This window comes from Myodes glareolus, chromosome 18 (genome assembly GCF_982192425.1).
Source record: "Myodes glareolus chromosome 18, mMyoGla1.1, whole genome shotgun sequence".
Classification (NCBI taxonomy): domain Eukaryota; kingdom Metazoa; phylum Chordata; class Mammalia; order Rodentia; family Cricetidae; genus Myodes; species Myodes glareolus.
Window position 1 is genome coordinate 8,357,047 of NC_142043.1, and position 18,006 is coordinate 8,375,052.

At 51.3% G+C, this 18,006-nt stretch overlaps 1 protein-coding gene across 6 annotated transcripts in view; it reads left to right on the top strand.

The window, feature by feature from the left end:
* Daam2 (dishevelled associated activator of morphogenesis 2) overlaps positions 1 to 17,538 on the top strand; it is a 110,777-nt gene extending 93,239 nt beyond the window's left edge. For 4 of the 6 annotated variants that reach the window (XM_087897901.1, XM_087897904.1, XM_087897903.1 and 1 more), the window contains exons 16-26: positions 681 to 824; positions 1,547 to 1,653; positions 2,805 to 2,889; positions 4,608 to 4,714; positions 4,911 to 4,999; positions 9,033 to 9,201; positions 9,561 to 9,668; positions 11,173 to 11,233; positions 12,743 to 12,874; positions 14,463 to 14,633; positions 14,942 to 17,538. In XM_087897901.1, coding sequence (XP_087754027.1) covers positions 681 to 824; positions 1,547 to 1,653; positions 2,805 to 2,889; positions 4,608 to 4,714; positions 4,911 to 4,999; positions 9,033 to 9,201; positions 9,561 to 9,668; positions 11,173 to 11,233; positions 12,743 to 12,874; positions 14,463 to 14,633; positions 14,942 to 15,163 — 1,395 coding nt within the window. In that variant the 3' untranslated portion in view covers positions 15,164 to 17,538. The remainder of the gene's footprint in view (positions 1 to 680; positions 825 to 1,546; positions 1,654 to 2,804; positions 2,890 to 4,607; positions 4,715 to 4,910; positions 5,000 to 9,032; positions 9,202 to 9,560; positions 9,669 to 11,172; positions 11,234 to 12,742; positions 12,875 to 14,462; positions 14,634 to 14,941) is intronic. The other 2 variants (XM_087897905.1, XM_087897906.1) reach the window with 1 other exon arrangement.
* Positions 17,539 to 18,006: the final 468 nt, after the last annotated feature.

Consider the following 18,006-nt stretch of genomic DNA (forward strand, 5'->3'; position numbering starts at 1 on the left):
GTCAGGGAGAAAGACACAGGACAAGCTGTGCTCCTCGGTCCCCATAGACATCAGATAGGCCAAGGGAAGGGGCAAATTTAAGATTGCCTGCTTCTCCTGCCCCAGGAGATCAGGAGCTTCACAAACTTCTGGTTCGAGTCCATGTCCTGATAAAGAAGAATTTACCTGGTGGGGAGGAGCACCTTCTGTCCTCTCAGCAGGTTCTTAGCAGAGGCAAAAGAACTAGTGCTCAAAGTTTGGAGTCCCCGTTCTCATATTTGGGGGATACGCAGTTCAACTGGGCACCCCCCTGGTCCCAGAGTGGCGGGCTGCCTGGGGATTCCTTGCCCGGCTTCTCTAAGGGCATGCCTGCCTTGAGTTGCTGACCACGACTGTTTCTGGGTTCCTGCTCCCTGTTCCTGGGACACAGTGAACAGAATAGGGAGCAAGGACACCCACATTTGTCTTGATGCTTCTGAGTCCCCAGGCTGTTGGCTAACATTGTGCATGTTTAATCCTCTGGTGGCTGTGGCTGCTGCCTGCCTGGGAGCTAATAACTAACATGACTGTCGGCAGGCGAGCACTCTCAGGGCTCTGCACCTTCCGTCGCTCTCCCACTGTCCTGGGCTGCCGCCTGGAAGTGGGACGGCGAGAGCAGGCTTGCCTACTCTGCCTTCAGCCTTTATTGCTCATCCATGTAGGGTGGCGTGCAGGAGGGTCCCCAGAGAGAGAGAGGAAACGTGAGAGATGGAGGGACTCCAAGCAGACCTCTGCCAGCCGCGGAGGCGAATGTCCGCAGAACGGAGAATGCTTCTAGGGCTCTTGTGTCCCCTACCAGTCCCAAGGCAAGGCTTTCCAGCATGGCTACACATGTCGGGCGCTGCACAACTCCAGAGGGAAACCCCACAGATACCGGCGTGCCGGGAAGGCAGGCCCTGGAGTTGCGTGCCTCGGAACATGTGCTCTGGGAAAGCCCCTAGAGTCACAGCTGTGTGTTAACAGGCTCCCGAGTCCCTGGCCGGGGAAGTCCAGCAGGAGAAAGCTTGGGAGCTTTGATTTTGCCTATTGGCGTCTCAGGAGTGAATTCAGTACGGATTTTGCCTTTATTTTCCCATATGACCTTGTAAAATCCTTTAGCCCTGGCATATTGAGATAGGTTAGAAGTCTCCAGGGTCAGAGACTGTGGCCTTAATGGGGGTTGGGATCAGCTTCTCCTCCTAAGTTTCAGGAGACTCTGGGTGGGGGTGGGGTGTGAGAGGCAACACCATTTTGCCAGAGGACACAGAGATCAATCACAGCTTCCCTTTGCATGGCTCCTTTCCTGGCTTTCCTAGAGAGGCTGAGCTTGGGGGGAGGGGCGCTTTGCTAGCCTCCACCCTTCTTAGCCCAGGCTAGTCCTAGATCTCTCATAAGAGTTGGTGATTAGCAGGCTACCTCTCCCAGCTTCTCTTGCTCTGTCCACTGGGTCAGAGAAATCCCCACACGGAAAGAAGGGAGGATCGGGGAGGTGGGCAAGGAGACTGGGAGCACCTACCTCAGTGCTCCCCATTTAACTCATCATTTGCAGAAAGAACTGGGCTCCACGGAGGACATCTACCTAGCCTCCCGAAAGGTCAAAGAGCTGTCAGTCATTGATGGCCGGAGGGCCCAGAACTGTATTATTCTTCTCTCCAAGTAAGTGCTCACCTGTAGCAGAGATGGGTGCTCCCAAGTAGAAGCCCAAAATGGGTGGTGAAGGGGCCGAGGTTAGGGTAACTCTGTGGTAGAGTGCTTTCCTGACTGCCCAGCATGCACCAGACGTGGGCTCATCCAGAGCATTGCAAAACAACACACATCATGGTTGAGCTGCAGGCCTGGGGAAGGTGGCAGAGGAACCCACTGATGCTGGCCTTGCCTCTCTGCTTCCCCAGAGGGGGAGGGGGTGGCTGGGTGCTAGCCTAGACTCTGTCCTGCAGGCCCATGTTGAACAGCAGCATGGGGCTCTTCAGACATGAAACTGGCCTGGTCTTGAGGCTCCTGACGTATCAGGAGTGACAGTGAGCATCTGTCCGCAGAGCTGCTCTAAGCCCACGGAGGGCCTACTCAGCTGAGGCCTGAGAGCAACATGACCTCAGCCTGCAAGCATTTCCCTGGGCTGTGGAACAAACAAGCAGTATCTGTATTAACAGCATGGCTTCTGTGTGGGGGCCTCCCCCAGGCAGGGTCAGGGGCACCGCCCCAAGCTCTATTCTTAGTGCCGCCTACAGCCTCCTGTGGGACATCTGCCCCCTCTGCCCTCCCACAAGTTCCCTGGCCCAAGTTTCTGCCACTGAGTGGCAGAGAAGGGCTGCTTCCCTGGGGTTCTCTGTGGGTGTGTACATGGGAGGGTGAAGAAGGACTGTGTAGGTGGTGAGTAGGGGCTCCTGCAAGGCTGATGAGAGCTGGCTGGGAACTGGGCGTTGTCAGAGACGCAAGAGCGAGCCTTCTCCCAGAGTTCTGACACCCTGCTCTGTCCTCCCATGGAGATGCTGAAGATATCTGAGGCAGGAGGGAGAGGTGGGGGAGGAAAATGGCTGCCAGAATGCCTCTGCCCATCCATCTTAATCCCACGTGTCTCATCGGCTCTGACAAGTCTCAATCAAGGCATCAGGGACTCGGGCTTTGATGAGAACTAAAACACTCATTATTGGACACATGGAGTCCATCGGACTTCCTCTATTAATATTAGACTCTATTACGAAACTGGCCTGGGAAAGCTGTGTGGAGGAGGGAGGAGGGAGGGGTTGCGCTGGGGCTGGAGAGAAGGTGAGGGCCAGGCCATGCTGTTCAGAGTGTGTTTGTCGCAGGTTGAAACTTTCTAACGAGGAGATACGGCAGGCCATCTTGAGGATGGATGAGCAAGAAGACCTCGCTAAGGATATGCTGGAGCAGGTGAGGACCCTTGTTGGGGGGAGCCCAGCCTGGGGCAGCCATACTACTTTCTACCCCAGACCAGAGAGGCTGAAATCCTCAGGTGAAGACACATGGAGCTGGAAGCACTGAGGTTTCCAGAATCTTCCCTGGACCAGGCTTTCCTCTAGAACAAGCTGCCAAAGAATTCTGTGGCCCCTGCAAGGTCTCAGGGAGAGTCAGGTGGCCATGGTCATTTCCTCCTCAGCCCCCTTCCACTTTAATCACTGTGTCCTTTAAGGACCTGGCAACGGCAAACAGGCATGCGGCTGACTGGACTCCGGTAAAACGAAGAGCACTGTTGTTGAGCATCATGACTTCCTGGGTGCCTTCTGGGGTTTGAGGACAGCCTGGGCTTCATGAGACTATCTCAACAGAGAAACCGGGCAGCTGGAGAGATGGTTCAGCAGTTAAGATCACTTGCTGCCCTTGCAGAAGACACAGGTCTGCTTCCCAGTACCCACGTGTTGGCTCCCAGCCACCCATAACTCCAGTTTCAGGGGCTGTGGCTCCCTCTTTCCCACCTCTGCGGGCACCATGCGCACAGGTGGTACACAGACATGCATGCAGACAAAACACCCATACACATAAATTAGAATAAATTTAAAATCTGAAAGGAGAAGAAAAAGAGTCAGTGTCGATCCAAAGACACGTTTGGGTTTTTTTTGTTCCCCCTTGGATGATAACACGCCCTGTGTCTTCCAGGCAGACAGAGAACAAATGGCATGCGTTTGCAGTGAGGAGCACTGCAGACAGACAAAGTGGCGAAAACAGTTTTGAAGCTGAGCTATAACAACTTGACTGAACTCACTAAACCTCGCCCCTGAGCATCGATAGGAAAGTGGGCAGACAGACCGTGGTGCATCCCTTCAGTGGAGCGCTCCTAAGTAGTAAATAGACTAGTGATGTACAGCATGGGTGAGTCTTAGATGCTACGCTGAGCAGAAGCCAGGTGCAAAATCAAGCACAGCGACTTAGCTTATTTTCTGGGACTGTGACAAACTCCCAGAGACCAATTAATCTGTGTGAGTTTACTTAGCTCGTGGCCTGTAGGCTGGGAAGTCCAAGAGCAGGGTGCTGTCTCTGCTTGACGCCTGGCGAGAGACCAAAGCATGGTAGAGGGCATCATGGGAGGAGACAGAGAAGATGCCATAGCTTCGACTTCTCTTTCTCTTATCAGGTCCCACTCTTGTGACCTCATCTCACCCCACCCAAAGGCTCTACTGTCTATGTCATTAATTGGGAAGTTTCCATATGTGAACTACAGAGGGACATATTCAAACCATAGCACCAAGACTGGAGAGGTGACTCAGAGGTTAAGAGCACTGACGGTTCTTAGAGATGTTTAGTTCCCAGCACCCACAGGACTCTCGGTGACTCTAGTTCCAAGGGATCTGCTTCCCTCTTCTGGTCACTGCCGGCACTGCACCCACATGGTGCACTTAGAGAAAACACCTGAGCTCACTCTGGAGCCCCGGCTGGCCTCAAAACTGATGTGTATGTCAGATTGGCCTCATCTCTCTAGGTAGCTCAAGCTCGCCTTGAGATTGGTATGAAGCCCAGGCCGTCCTTGAACTCTTAATCCCCCTGCGGCAGCAGGCCCTCCCACTATTGAGCAGAGGCAACGCATGAGCGTCTCCAACCTCACACTGTATACGCTGCTCAGCAGCTTCCCTCCTGACCTCACCTGCTCGTTACAGCTGCTCAAGTTCATCCCGGAGAAGAGCGACATCGACCTCCTCGAGGAGCACAAGCACGAGATTGAGCGGATGGCACGCGCAGACCGCTTCCTCTATGAAATGAGCAGGTCAGATGGGCACTGGGTGCAGCAGGAGGGAGGAGACTCGGGGCCGAGCTAGGCCAGTGGGGCACCAGGGTAGCAGGAGGAGCAGGGGTCAGGTGTCAGCTCTGCCAAGAAAGGGGAGTGAAGGATGGCCTAAGAGGAGGCTGAAGCTGCCTTGGAGTCATGGGTCTGCCTGTGACACAGCCTGTCCTGTCCATAGGATTGACCACTACCAGCAGCGACTCCAGGCCCTCTTCTTCAAGAAGAAGTTCCAGGAACGGCTGGCAGAGGCCAAGCCCAAAGTGGAAGGTAGGCTGGGGCCTGTGGTGAGCACCTCGAGAGGGGACGAGACTCGGGATTAACTGGTGGCGCAGAGGGAAATTTCTGCCTTACCCTGACCCCAGAGACATACCCAAGTTAAGGATAACATTTAAAACTACGAAATTTATATTTTCAGCAGGGTTTCATGCTGGCCTAGGCTGGCCTCCAGTTTACTATGTAACCGACGCTAGTCTTGAACTCCTAATCTCCTTGCCTCCACCTTCCAAGTGATGGGATTGCAGGAATGCACCACCAACTAGAAATATGATTATTATAGAGAAATGCTTTTGTTTATGTTGGCTTAAGTGCCAACCATATGATGCTCCCCTCTTCCTCAGCACTGACTCCCCAGGTCGGACAGCTGTTGACTTCTGCCCCAGCCTGGGACAGGAAGGACCAGGAAATAGGAATGGGGCCACTCTTCTTGGAGCCTGGCATGCAGACTCATCACCATTTCCTATTTGAGAAACACCAAGTTCACAAAGTCTACTGGGTATATTTGCCGGGGTGCGAGCTCATCAGAGCTCCACATAGATCCTAGATGTACCCGGCTTGATAGAGTCTGGGTGATGCAGGCCTGCTCCAGATGCCATTTCTGAGACACGTGAGGAGTTCTGGGGCCATGTAGATGCTTGCTGTCCTCCCAACTGGTCCCTTCCCTCATCACTAAGTCAGAGAGCAAATCCTTGGGGCTGCCTGTGGGGGAGGCAGATAAACAGGATGAAGGAGTTGTGAGAAGGCAAGATGGTGGGCAGATATGTGCATCCAGCAAGGCAGAAGCTGGAGAAACTGGTTGGGGGTTCACTTGAGGGTAAGGAGAAGACTTACAGGACGGGAAGAAAGAGACCATCTTGGATGCTCAGGGTGCCAGGCTGGAGACAGCAGAGCATGGGTGCCCCCTGCTGGACACTCTCTGAGATGCCTAGTTCAGAGAGCAGGTTGAGAGCAGGTAGGGATTTCTGGAGTAGGGGTTTGGAGAGATAAAGGCAGTGGTGTTCAGTCTGTGCACATATGTACATGCAACAAGGGGCCTTCAGCTAGTGATAGAGAATAGATGATCCATCTGGGGTATGTCCTTGCCCCTGTGACGGGTAAGGCTTTTCCACCTCCACTCTCTTCCTATTGCAAACTACTTTGGGGACCAACGTGTAGGTGCTCAAATATTTATGCCTCTTAGATGCGTGGAGCACACGTGAGTGGCCAATTGGAGCTATGGAAGCGGAGTGGCTTGGGCACTGGGAAGGTGTCATCTTCGACTGCTAGGTACTCCAAGGAGATGTACCTAAGCTCAGCCAGGATGCTCCATGCAGCCTCTCTTTAATATCAAGCTACACAGAAAGAGACATGCTGGCAAGAATACCTGTGGGGATGCCACAGTCTATAGCGGGGTGGCTGCTGTCCCTGAAGGGCTTCGAGCCAGGCTGGGGAGTTGTCCGAAGGCATCTACACACACAATCTTGTCAGTGTGCTCGGCTGTTTGGCACTGGACTCCATATTTATTACTGCTTCTAGCTCTTACAGAAGTGTTCCTGAAATAGCTAAGATTGAGCTACCTCAGCTGGCTGTGGAGAGCCATTGACACCCACCCTCCCCTCCCCCAGACAGGGCTGCAGGTGAAGTTACTTCAGGGCATTTTTACCAAGTTTGACAAATTTCCCAGTTTTGCTTTGAATATATTCTGCCTATGAATACAGTCATTGCTGAGTATACTAAATTTACCAATTCTCATTACCAGTAGGTTCACTAAATATAGCCTGGATGGATGTGACTGTAAATGTAATATTCTTATGAATGTATTCATGAACATATTATTCTCGTGAATGCTCTGAAATGTCAGCATCACAGACGGGAGTTTTCTCATCGCCTCTGATTTCCTTTCAACTCTGATCATTTTCTGTTTTGCCAACATTTTTAGCATTTTTAAAGGATATTCCTTTATAGATTTTTCAAACAGCCCACCAACCTTAGAAAATTCTCCCTAGTCATACAAGTAACTGGGGACTTCTGCAAGTAAGTTCTATTTCCTTTCTTCATCGCCCACCCCCACCCCCACCCCGAGACAAGATTTCTCTGTGTAGGTTTGACTGTCCTGGTACTCACTTTGTAGACCAGACTGGCTTCGAACTCACAGAGATCTGCTGCCTCTGTCTCCCTAGTGCTGGGACTAAAGGTGTGGACCTCTTCTGCCCATTTTATTTGCTTTTTTGAAAATAAACTTTTTGTTGAAATATAGTAATACATAGAGGGGCTCACAAATCAATACAGCTGTTCCCACTGGGCAATTGGGAAGTGATCCCCATCCTGGCCATGGTAAGAAACTCAATGTTTCCAAGCCATGCATCCCTTCTTGTCCTTTGGTTGTGAGCCTTAGCCTTTACGGCTGAGCCATTTCTTCAGCCAAGCCACAGTCCCCTTTGAGACAGGGTCTCTTCATAGCATAACAGTCCTCAAACGCATTCTGTAGACCAGACTGGCCTTGACCTCAGAGATCCACCTGCCTCTCAAGTGCTGGGGATAAAGGCGTGCACCACCACTACCGCCTGGCTCCAGCCTTCTTTGTATTCCTCTCCTGACATTAGAAATGTCACCCTGCTAAGTGAGCATCCTCTCTCCTCTTCAGAATTATCTTGATGTCTGGATGAGTTTTTCTAATTTCAGCTTTCTATAAATGGAATAATGTGCTGAGTGATTTTATAATTTTTTTTTTGCTTATGTCTTAAGAATTTCACTCCCCCTAGGGTGGTGGGGGCTGTTGATCTAGGCAATGTCTGTCCTCCCACTTTCTAAGGCCCCATTGACCGACCAAAGTTCGAGTTCACTGAAGTTTCCCCTTGGAAGCCAATGAGTGGTTACTGACAGGAGTGTGGGTGACCCCAAAGCAGTCACACTGAAAGGCAGTCTCTGGCTTCTACACAGATGCATGCACATGCACACACTCACATGTGTGCATGCACTGGGAACAACCTAAATATGCATGCATGGCAGGGTGTGTTAGCTCAGAGAATATGTGATCTAAAGGCTATGTAGACATCTCTCACTTCTCATTTTAATATCTTCTTCACAGTTACATTTGATGCATTTTTTAACTGACTGAAAATTTCTGTAAACTTTTGCCCTTGAGTTTTCCTTTATAGGTGATATGTGTTTGTTGTGTGTATGGCATGTGCACACATGAGTGCACAGTGCACATCCATGTACATGCATGCAGAGGCCAGAGGAGAACATCAGATGTCCATCTCTCTCCATCTTGGCTTTTGAGACATTCTCTCTGTACCTGAAGCTTGTTTGGGCTAGACTGGATGGCTAGGAAGCTGCCAGGATTCTCTTGTCTGTGGTTCCCCTCTTTCTCTAGCACTGGGGTTACAGTCCTACACATGATTATGCCTGGCTTTTTTTGTAGGTGCTGAGGATTTGAACTTGGGTCCTCTTACTTTCATAATGACTGCTCCACCCAATGGGGCATCATCTTCCAAGCCTCAAGGGCTTCATTTTATTTTTATAACAAGCACCTTCAGGAATTTCCCATCCACACAGCCAGAGGCCACCAAGTGGTTTGATCTTCCAGCTATCTCACCAAAGGCATCATCTGAGGATGGTACCTGAGACTGACCTCTGACTTCCACGTATACCTGCACATACCTGCACGTGAATACATACACACGTGCACCCATGTGAACATACACACACACATACAATACAGAATTTCAAAATGTGTCAAAGCATCCCATAATAAAAAGCTCCAGGAAGCACAGAATTTGTCAGGTCTAGAAAAAAATAAAACTGCCATATTCAAGTATGTCTTCATAAAAGCTGTAATAATCTTTGTGTGTATGATGAGACAGTTCCGGTCATTCTAGAGGCAATCCACTCTGAGGATAGGCTAGTGCTGTCCTGAAGAGAACGGGGAGTTGCTACCCAAGAGTTGAAAAGGTAGCCTCTTCCATAATCCTCCTAAGAAACCAGGAGCCCTGCTGTCCTGGCTCAGGCTGTGCAACGTCCTGAGCTGTCTCTCTTCTCCCAGCCATCCTGCTGGCCTCCCGGGAGCTGACCCTCAGCAAGAGTCTGAAGCAGATGCTGGAGGTGGTCCTGGCCATTGGTAACTTCATGAACAAGGGACAGCGTGGGGGTGCCTGTGGGTTCCGGGTAGCCAGTCTCAACAAGATTGCTGACACGAAGTCCAGCATTGACAGGTGAGGACTCAGGGGTTTCCTCTGCCCTGCCTCACCCCATCCTGTGTCTCCCTCCCCGTCTAACCCTCTGCTATCTCTCCATTCTAGCTGCATTGTCCATGTTTAAAATATTGTAAAGAATTATTTTAGTGTGGGGTGGTGTGTGTGTCCCAGTTGCCCGTGGGAGCAGCAGAGGACACTGAATTCTCTGGCACTGAAGTTGCAGGCATTGTGGATGCTCAGAACCAAACTCAGGTCCTCTGGCAGAGCAGAAAGCCCCGTAACTGCTGAGCATCTCTCCAGCCCCTTCTTTGTTTTTCCTCCCGTCACACTCTGTCTGGTTTCATCACCCCCTCCCCTGACACATCTGTCACCCACAGGAACATCTCTCTGCTTCATTACCTGATCATGATCCTGGAGAAGCACTTCCCTGACATCCTAAACATGCCCGCGGAGCTGCGCCACCTATCAGAAGCCGCCAAAGTCAAGTAAGCAGTCCCTCCATGCTTTCTTCGCCTGTGACCACACACGTGGCTTCCCTCACTTGAGAGGACACTGGCAATGGGCAGTGTCTTGGTATGCTTTTAGAAGAACCAGAGACGGCTTGCTCTCTGAGGTGCCAATCATCTTATTTCAGAGGTGCTTCTGGAAAATACCAGAAGAATGAAGAAGTAAGCCGTGTATAAAAAGAAAGCCTGCAACAGATGCATTGAGCCAGCGCCAGCTGCACTGTGGGCAGATGGAACTTAAGCCTAACATGGAAACACCCTCTCTGCTTATTGCAGGGTGAAGGAGGGGGCTAGCCATGCAGCACACTGGCTAAGTGTCCTGGGGTGTGAACATAACTCTAACAGGCAGAGGGGGGCAACTCAGAATAAAGACCACTTGGCTAGGGGCTAGAGAGATGACTCAGTGGTTAACAGCACTGCCTGTAATTCCAGAGGACCCCACTTCAAATCCCAGCACCTCTTGGTGGCTCAAACATCTGTAACTTCAGTTCCAGGGGATCCAATGTCCTCTTCTGGCCTCCTCAAACACCAGGCATGCATATGGTGCAAAACACACACACACATAAAATAAATTAAAAAATAAGCATATATTCTAAAGCCTGGTCAGCTGGAAGAATGGGGACTTTCCTTGAACTGTAATGGGTAGGGCATCCACAACACTTGCTAAGGTTGTTAGACTAAATCTGGGGTCTTGGGAAGCCAGAAATGCTAAAGCTAACAGGTACTCAATGCCACTATGTGTAAGATATTCTGTGCCTTAACAAACCACTGAGACTTGGTAACTCTAAAAATTAGATGTGTATTTGACACATGGCTTTGGAGAATTGGAAATTCAAGAGCATGGATGGTGCCAGATCTGCTTAACATCTGCTACACCACAGTGTGATAGTGACATCCCAGGCTAACAGCCACAGTGCCATCTCAGGGCCACCCTCAGGACCGACCTCATCACATCAAATATCTCTCCATACTCACCTCTACCACCAACCCTGTTAAATGGCAATGAACACGATGATGTTAACGTGAGGATGTTTTGGATAGGGCTTGGGAGATAGTACAGCAGGTAGCATGACAGTCTGAGTGCTGTATCTAAAACCCAAGCGTGCGTGCGCACACACACACACACACGTGCAGCAGGTAGCACGACGGTCTGAGTGCTGTATCTAATACCCAAGCGTGCGCGCGCACACACACACACACACACACACACACACGTGCACCTGCACTTCACACACACACACACACACACACACACACACACACACACTATGTGATACACAACATATCCATGGAGCAGAGCTTTCACTCTGACACATTATAGACACCAAGAGGCACACAGCAAGATGATCTGCGGGAGGTGATCACTGGGCTAAGAGGGGTTGGAACGTAATGCTGCCATGCTTCAAGCTGACCTCTCTCTGAATCATCCTTGGCTCCTCACACCCAGAGCTGATGGTGTCTTCCCTCTCCTATCTCCCCACAGTTTGGCAGAACTGGAGAAGGAAGTGGGCAATCTCAGGAGGGGCCTCCAAGCAGTGGAGGTGGTAAGTGAGCCTGCTGGACCTGCATGGAGGCTTTTGTGGAGAAGTCAGGGTTGCTGCCACCACTGGGTCCAGTGCCCCCTGCTGCCACATCTCAGACAGCAGAAACCCTGTGTGATACACTTTGATGACCTGGGGCTCCTGGATGGGAAGGTGGGACAGCCGCACAGTGGACAGAGCCTTCAGGAAAAAGTGATCCACCTTCTTGGGGTTTACATTTAGACCCTGACAGAAGGGCTGTTTGTCTGAGACTCTCTATGTCACCGAGCAGGGAGACTGAACCCTAGGACTGTCACATGCTCAGGTTTGACCACAGTGAGTGCACTGAGCTGACTATGGGAGGCTTACAGCAGTGTGGCAGTGGGGACTGCCAGCCCCATGAGAGCCTACCTTACACCTCTTCCCTTCATGCCTGAACTAGTGGAGGCCCTGAGGGTTCATCCACTCATTGATGAGAACTTAGGCATCTTAGGTCTTTTGAGATGGCTAAACAAGTCCACCAATGGAGTGGCTTTGCTAAACAAGACATTTACCTCTTTGAATTTAGCATGGTGGGCCATTTAAGATCACAGGCTTGGCAGGTCTGATGTCCTGAGGGCCTGGTCCTCATGGGTGGGACCTTCTCACTGTGTCCTCACGTGATAGAAAGGACAAACTCCCTGGGACTCACAGTTAGGACCACTATACAAGGACACTGCCCTTATGACCTAGTCACTTGACAGGAGTGTCCAATCCATGACCCGCAGGTCACATGAGCTTCGGGAGAGCTATGAATGGGGCCTGGCACAAACCCACAAACTTACTTAAGACATTATGTTTTTCTTATTATCTCTTCATTACTTGGTTGTGCACTTTGTAGATGACAACACCATGCCATAGTGTCAAACCTTTGGATGCACCTGTGAGATCCCATCTCCTTGCTTTGTTTTAGGGCTTAGGATTTCAATACAGGCACAATGAGAGGACACAAACACTGGATCCCAGTGCTGGGTCTCTGGTCCTGTTACTACCATTGCTGTTCTCACACCTTCATAGCTGATGTACTCTCTGAGACATCTTCAACTCTTTGTCCCTCACACTTGGAAACTAGAGACTTTTCCCAGAATTCTCAAGAAGGAAGGGGGAGGGTAAGAGGAGAATCGATTCAGGCTAAAGTTAGGAATCAGAGAACCTTCTTATATTGCTACCATGGCTGATGGTTTTCATCTTGATGGTCCTGGAAGATGCTACTTAAAGTGTGGATCACAGCCCAGCAGCAAGATTTCCCAGGCAATACCACTTGCCCCCGATTCACTCAAAAGCCATTCCAGAAAGGAGAGTGGTGGTGATGGGCTAGGGAAGGATATAAACAGCTGCCCAGACCAACAACTCTCAGAGGCAGCATTGCCTTCAGAACTGTGAACCCAGGCTCATCTTTCCCAAAGGCATGTGCAATGTCCTGTGGCTAACAAGGAGCATGTGATGGCCCCTGAACTCTTTCTGTCTAAATTGTGCTTTTTCTTCCCTTCCCAGGAGTTGGAATATCAAAAGTGCCAGGCACGGGACCCCAATGACAAATTTGTTCCTGTCATGAGTGACTTCATCACAGTGTCCAGCTTCAGTTTCTCAGAGCTGGAGGACCAGCTCAATGAGGCCAGGGAAAAGGTAAAGGTGGCCCAGCACCCCCCCATTGCTCCTCAACTTATCATTGCCTAGACCTGATTTCCACCTGGTCCTACCATGGACAGGGACAAACCCAGTGCCTCAGAGCCCAGAGAAATTCCATCTCCTCTCGCCTCCAAGGCAACCAACGACAACCTCATACTGCAGAGACCAGGGTTTACTGTTTAGGTACCCACCACCAGAAGCATTGTTTTCAATTTTATTTTTGTGTATGTGTGTGTGTTTGTGTGTGTGCTTTTGTACACCTGCATGGGAGACCAGAGGTCAACCTCGGGTATCATTCCTTAGGAGCCGAAGACCTTATTTTTTGTAACCGAGTCTCATTAGGACCTGGGTCTCAATGATTAGGCTAAACTGGTTGGCCAGCAAGGTTCAGAGATCCTCTTGCATCCTCCTCCCCAGTGCTGAGATCACACCACCAAACCCTGACTAAATGCTTGGGATCAATGACTCAGATCATTGCCCTTGCATGGCAAGCACTTGACTAAATGAGCCCCACTCCAACCCTACCTTACCCCACCCCAGTCCCACCCCAGGCACCCCCAAATCCAACCTAGCCCCACCCCACCCCAACTCTACTCCACCTCCACCTCAGGTACCCCCAAACCCAACTTAACCCCAACCCACCCCATCCCCACCCCAGGACCCCTAGCCCCAACCTAGCCCCATCCTAACTCCACCCCACCCCCACCGCATCCCCACACCAGCCCCACCATAAGTATCTCATTCCTCGCCCACCTTCCAGACAAGTTTGCTGAAAGTTTATAGTCCTATTAAACAGATGTAAACACTGAGAAGAGGGGTTCAGTCACTTGGGTGAGCATCCCGAGTGCCTAGCTCAGCTGTGAACTTGCTGGCACTCTACCTGTGTGGATGCAAAAGGACCCATGTGCGGGGTTACCTTTAACGTGGAGACCCAGGGTAGGGCTGGAGAGGCAGCATTTCCAGCAAACTCCCAGAAAGAGCTTAGGCTGCTAGTCCCAGGAAGACTTTGTGTGTGTGTGTGTGTGGGGGGGGGCGTTTCCTAAACATCGTGTGAGTTGGGTAAGAGAACACAGTGCTCAAAGTCAGAGTGGAGCCTGCTTCATGGACACAGAGCCAGTCGCTTCTGTCACTGCATTTAACCCCCATAATAATACCGTGAGGCTGATCCCTACTTCACAGGTGAAGAAGTCAAGTCACAGAAGGCTAAGTAAGTCACCCATCAACTAAGTCACCCAGTGACTAGATGGCCTGTGAGGGCCTATCCACTCCAGCCAGCCAGAGCCTGACTTTAGATAAGTCTTTCCAGGTCACCAGCTCCTGATCTGAGGTGGCATGAAGGGAGACTGTCAGGTAGACTCAACCCATCAGCCCAGAGGTCAGCCTCATGGGTTTTGCTCTTGGGTGGGGGTGGGGGAGATAACAAGGTAGGGACAAAGAATGACTCACTAGTGAATTTTGTAGGTGAACCCTGGGGTTTGAATCTTCTTTCTCCATGCCTACAACCCTGCAGTTTGGACTGGGCTCAGCTGGGAGCTAGCTGACTGCAGGCTTGGGCTTACCACACTTCTGCCTGTGTCTTTTACAGTTTGCCAAGGCGTTGACACACTTTGGAGAACAGGAAAGTAAGATGCAGCCGGACGAGTTCTTTGGCATCTTTGATACCTTCTTACAGGCCTTCTTGGAGGCCCGGCAGGACCTGGAGGCCATGAGGAGGAGGAAGGAGGAGGATGAGCGGAGGGCACGCATGGAATCCATGGTGAGGGCAGGGCCTGACTGGGGACAGGATGTGGCAGAGTTGGGTATGCAGGACAGGATGCTCCTTGGAGTATGTGAGATTAAATAGGAGCTGGGCACATTTTGGGGGCTACTGTTAGCCACAAAAGAGAGAAACATCTCCCAGCATGGGGAGAGAAAGCCATGTAAGGTGGGGTATCTTGAGAAGCAGCAGAGTGGCCCCTGGCAGGTGAAGCATGTGCAGGGTAGGGGTAGGCCTGGGCTGGGAGAGCATCTAAGGACCAGAGAGCTGCTGGCGGTCCCTGAGTCACTTCTCCTTTCCACTCTCAGTTGAAGGAGCAGCGTGAAAAGGAGAGATGGCAGAGGCAGCGGAAGGTTCTGGCAGGCGGCACACTGGAGGAGAGTGGAGAGTTTGATGACCTGGTGTCAGCTTTGCGTTCTGGAGAAGTTTTTGACAAGGACTTAAGCAAGTTCAAGCGCAACCGCAAGCGAACAGGGACTCAGGCTCCAGAGGTCACCCGCGAGCGGGCAATAAACAGGCTAAATTATTGACTTGGGGACCGGGTACTGGCCACATAGCAGCAGGCCTGGAGATAGGGAGACAGGCGCTGAAGAGAAGCAGCAGTGACTGAAGTGGTATGGAAAGCTGGGTTTGGGAGCCCTGGGCTGGGTCCTAGGGGATGTGTGTGGCTAGACCAGGTGTCTCCCACACTGATGGAGGGTCTTCTCTCATCTCCCTGCTACATCATTCATTCACGTCCTGTCTCTCCCTGTGACCCTCCCTCTCCTGACCATCACTCTCTAAGACCAGCTTCGATATCCCTGGCAGGCCCTGGGCTTTGGTCAGGAAATCCCAGGCTGGAGGACATGGTTCTCCACACCTTATGTTGGCACGGAGCTGTTTAAAATCCAGGAGACCACATTCCTTTTCCGAACTCTCATACATTATGTGGTGATGGAGTGGGACCCGAGAGCCAGCAGCAGGGACTCATGGCTCCCGTCAGAAGAGACAGCTCAATAGAACATGGATCTGGGGTAGACTAGAGGCCTTATGTGTTCTAGTAAGATAGCTCTAGCATCCAGAAGGACGCATGTAGAGAGGGACCAGGCCCAGCAAGCAAGTTATTTGCATTTTTCCTAGAGTAAGTTCTGTGGTCTCTCCTCTTCTCCCAGCCACCCCCATCCCACTCACTAATCTCTGGTTCCCAGATTCATCTCTGGATTGCAGAACTCTGGCTCCCCAGCAGCTTATACTGTGGCTCTGGTAAGAAGGGGTGTGGAAGAAGACCCTCCTTCGCTTTACCAGGTTCAAGCATAGGGACCCCAAAGCAAACTCCAAGGCAACCTGACCATTGTTTGGCTTCCCAGTGGTTTCTGACCAGAGGACAGCACTCAAATGCTTCACTCCCGTGGGAGTGCCTTACTGCCGGTTCACTCGGCCAGTCCCTTCCATGCCAGTGGTCTCTCTGACTCCATCAGAGGTCACTCGGAGCTCCGCGTACTTGGCTGCAGCTGGCCTTGGGAGCTGCTCCTGAGGGCTAGAACCACCCTCCACATTTGACTGTCATTCTGAGGGAGACGTGTAGACGGGGTTGAGAACAGGGGATACTGAGAGGAGGGGGAGGAGAGCTTCTGAAGGATGCTCACCTCAGGGTTTTGCCCCCGCATCGTGCCCAGTTGCATGGGGCCCCTCTGGCCCTGTTTCCTCTTCTGTCCGTCTTCAGTTATTTTAATGGCACAGGTGGGCAGCACTACATCTACACGAATGTTCTAAATGGAGCAGGGAAGATCAGCTCCGTGGAGGTTCTAATTGTCTAAAGCACCCTGTTCCCTCTCATCTTGAGACAGTCTTGCAAGCTTACCATCTGCCCGCTCCTGGATCATCCCATCTAACCCCCTGTCTCAGCGTCATTGCCAGTGGCTGTGGATGTTCACGCCTGTAATTGCCCATCTTCTGTTTTCCTGCATAAGACTCTCAGGGGGTGGGACCTTAGTAGCCGTGGGGAGGAGAAACACAGGTTCAGCTCGGCATGTGCACTGATATGAGAGGGGCAGCAAATAGAAGCCAGCCCAAGAGGGCAAAGGGGCTTCTAGGAAGAGTGGCTAATGCCCCCCGCCACCCCAAAAATCAAACTCTTGAGAGTGAGGAGGCCGGAGCTGGACAACCTCCCATCTTCTTCCAAACTGGCCAGGCTGTCAGCTAGGGGCAGGCAGCAGGCATGGCTGTGTTCTACCTTCCCAAGCACCACACAGACTGGACAAGCACTGGGAAAGACAAGATGGAAGTTCCTGAAGGAACATGTTGGATCCTCAGAAAAGCCATTTGGCATCTCTCCAGAGCCCAGCCATTTCACCCCAAAGAATTTTGCCTTCTCTATTTATTATTTTCCAAATCTGGCCAGTGGCTCTGGTGCTGTATGTCTTTGTAACCAGATTTCAACAGTGCCTTGGACCACGGACCACGGTGGGTGACTGAGCAGAAAGTGACTGGTGCCCAGCGGAGGTCCTCAATGTTAGATGACGTCTACCCCAGTACTGCCCCACCCTTCCTGCTGCCTGTGGGTCAACTGCTCCAGGTAACCTTGTGCACAATGCAAGATTCACAGTCCAGCCAATGCATCCCTTCTCAGCAGAGGCAATTTCCTTCCCCAAATGGAAGTTTGTCCAGGGGGTAGAAGGACAACGCTCTCCAGGTGGGTAGAGTCAGGCATAGGTGCTTCCCATCCACTCCTATTGCCACCAACTGAGGAGCTGTGACCACCTCCCCAGGACATCTGTCAGCCTTTATGCCAAGACCACTCACCAGCTGCTGCAGAAGACAAATAAGGCTCAAATATGTACAGAATCCTACAGTGTCCTTTTTACCTGCACCCTTTTTTAAGAATATATTGTAATACTAAAAGATATTAAATTCATCCTCACCCCAACCTGCCTAGAAGCTTTTCTTCCCATGTGGACTTGGGTTGTTCTGGAGTGGGCTAGGCCAGCGGTGGGCTGAAGCTAGCTCCTGGCAGTTTCATCCAGTTCCATGAGGGCCAATGTACATTTTCTGGAATGTTCCAAACCAACTGAGGTTTCTGTGGATGGCTTGAGTTGGGGACATTTGTCGCAGGAACCCGTTCATGTCTTAAAGAGCCAATTGTTAAATATTCGCCATCACACAAGGCAGAGGGGCGCCAGGCCAGGGGCACCTCTGCAGACAGACCACCTTTGAGAACACAGCATGCCAGGCTGGATGGGGCGCATCAACTCGGAGGTTCTAGTTCATAAGCCTGGTCTCCAAGAGTTGATGATGCAGCTGAGCCTGGTCTCCCAGCTGTAGACTGCCTTAGGATTCAGTCTGCATTTCACTGTCTCCCACAGGGCAGTCCAGAGAATATGCCCCTTGGCCTTTC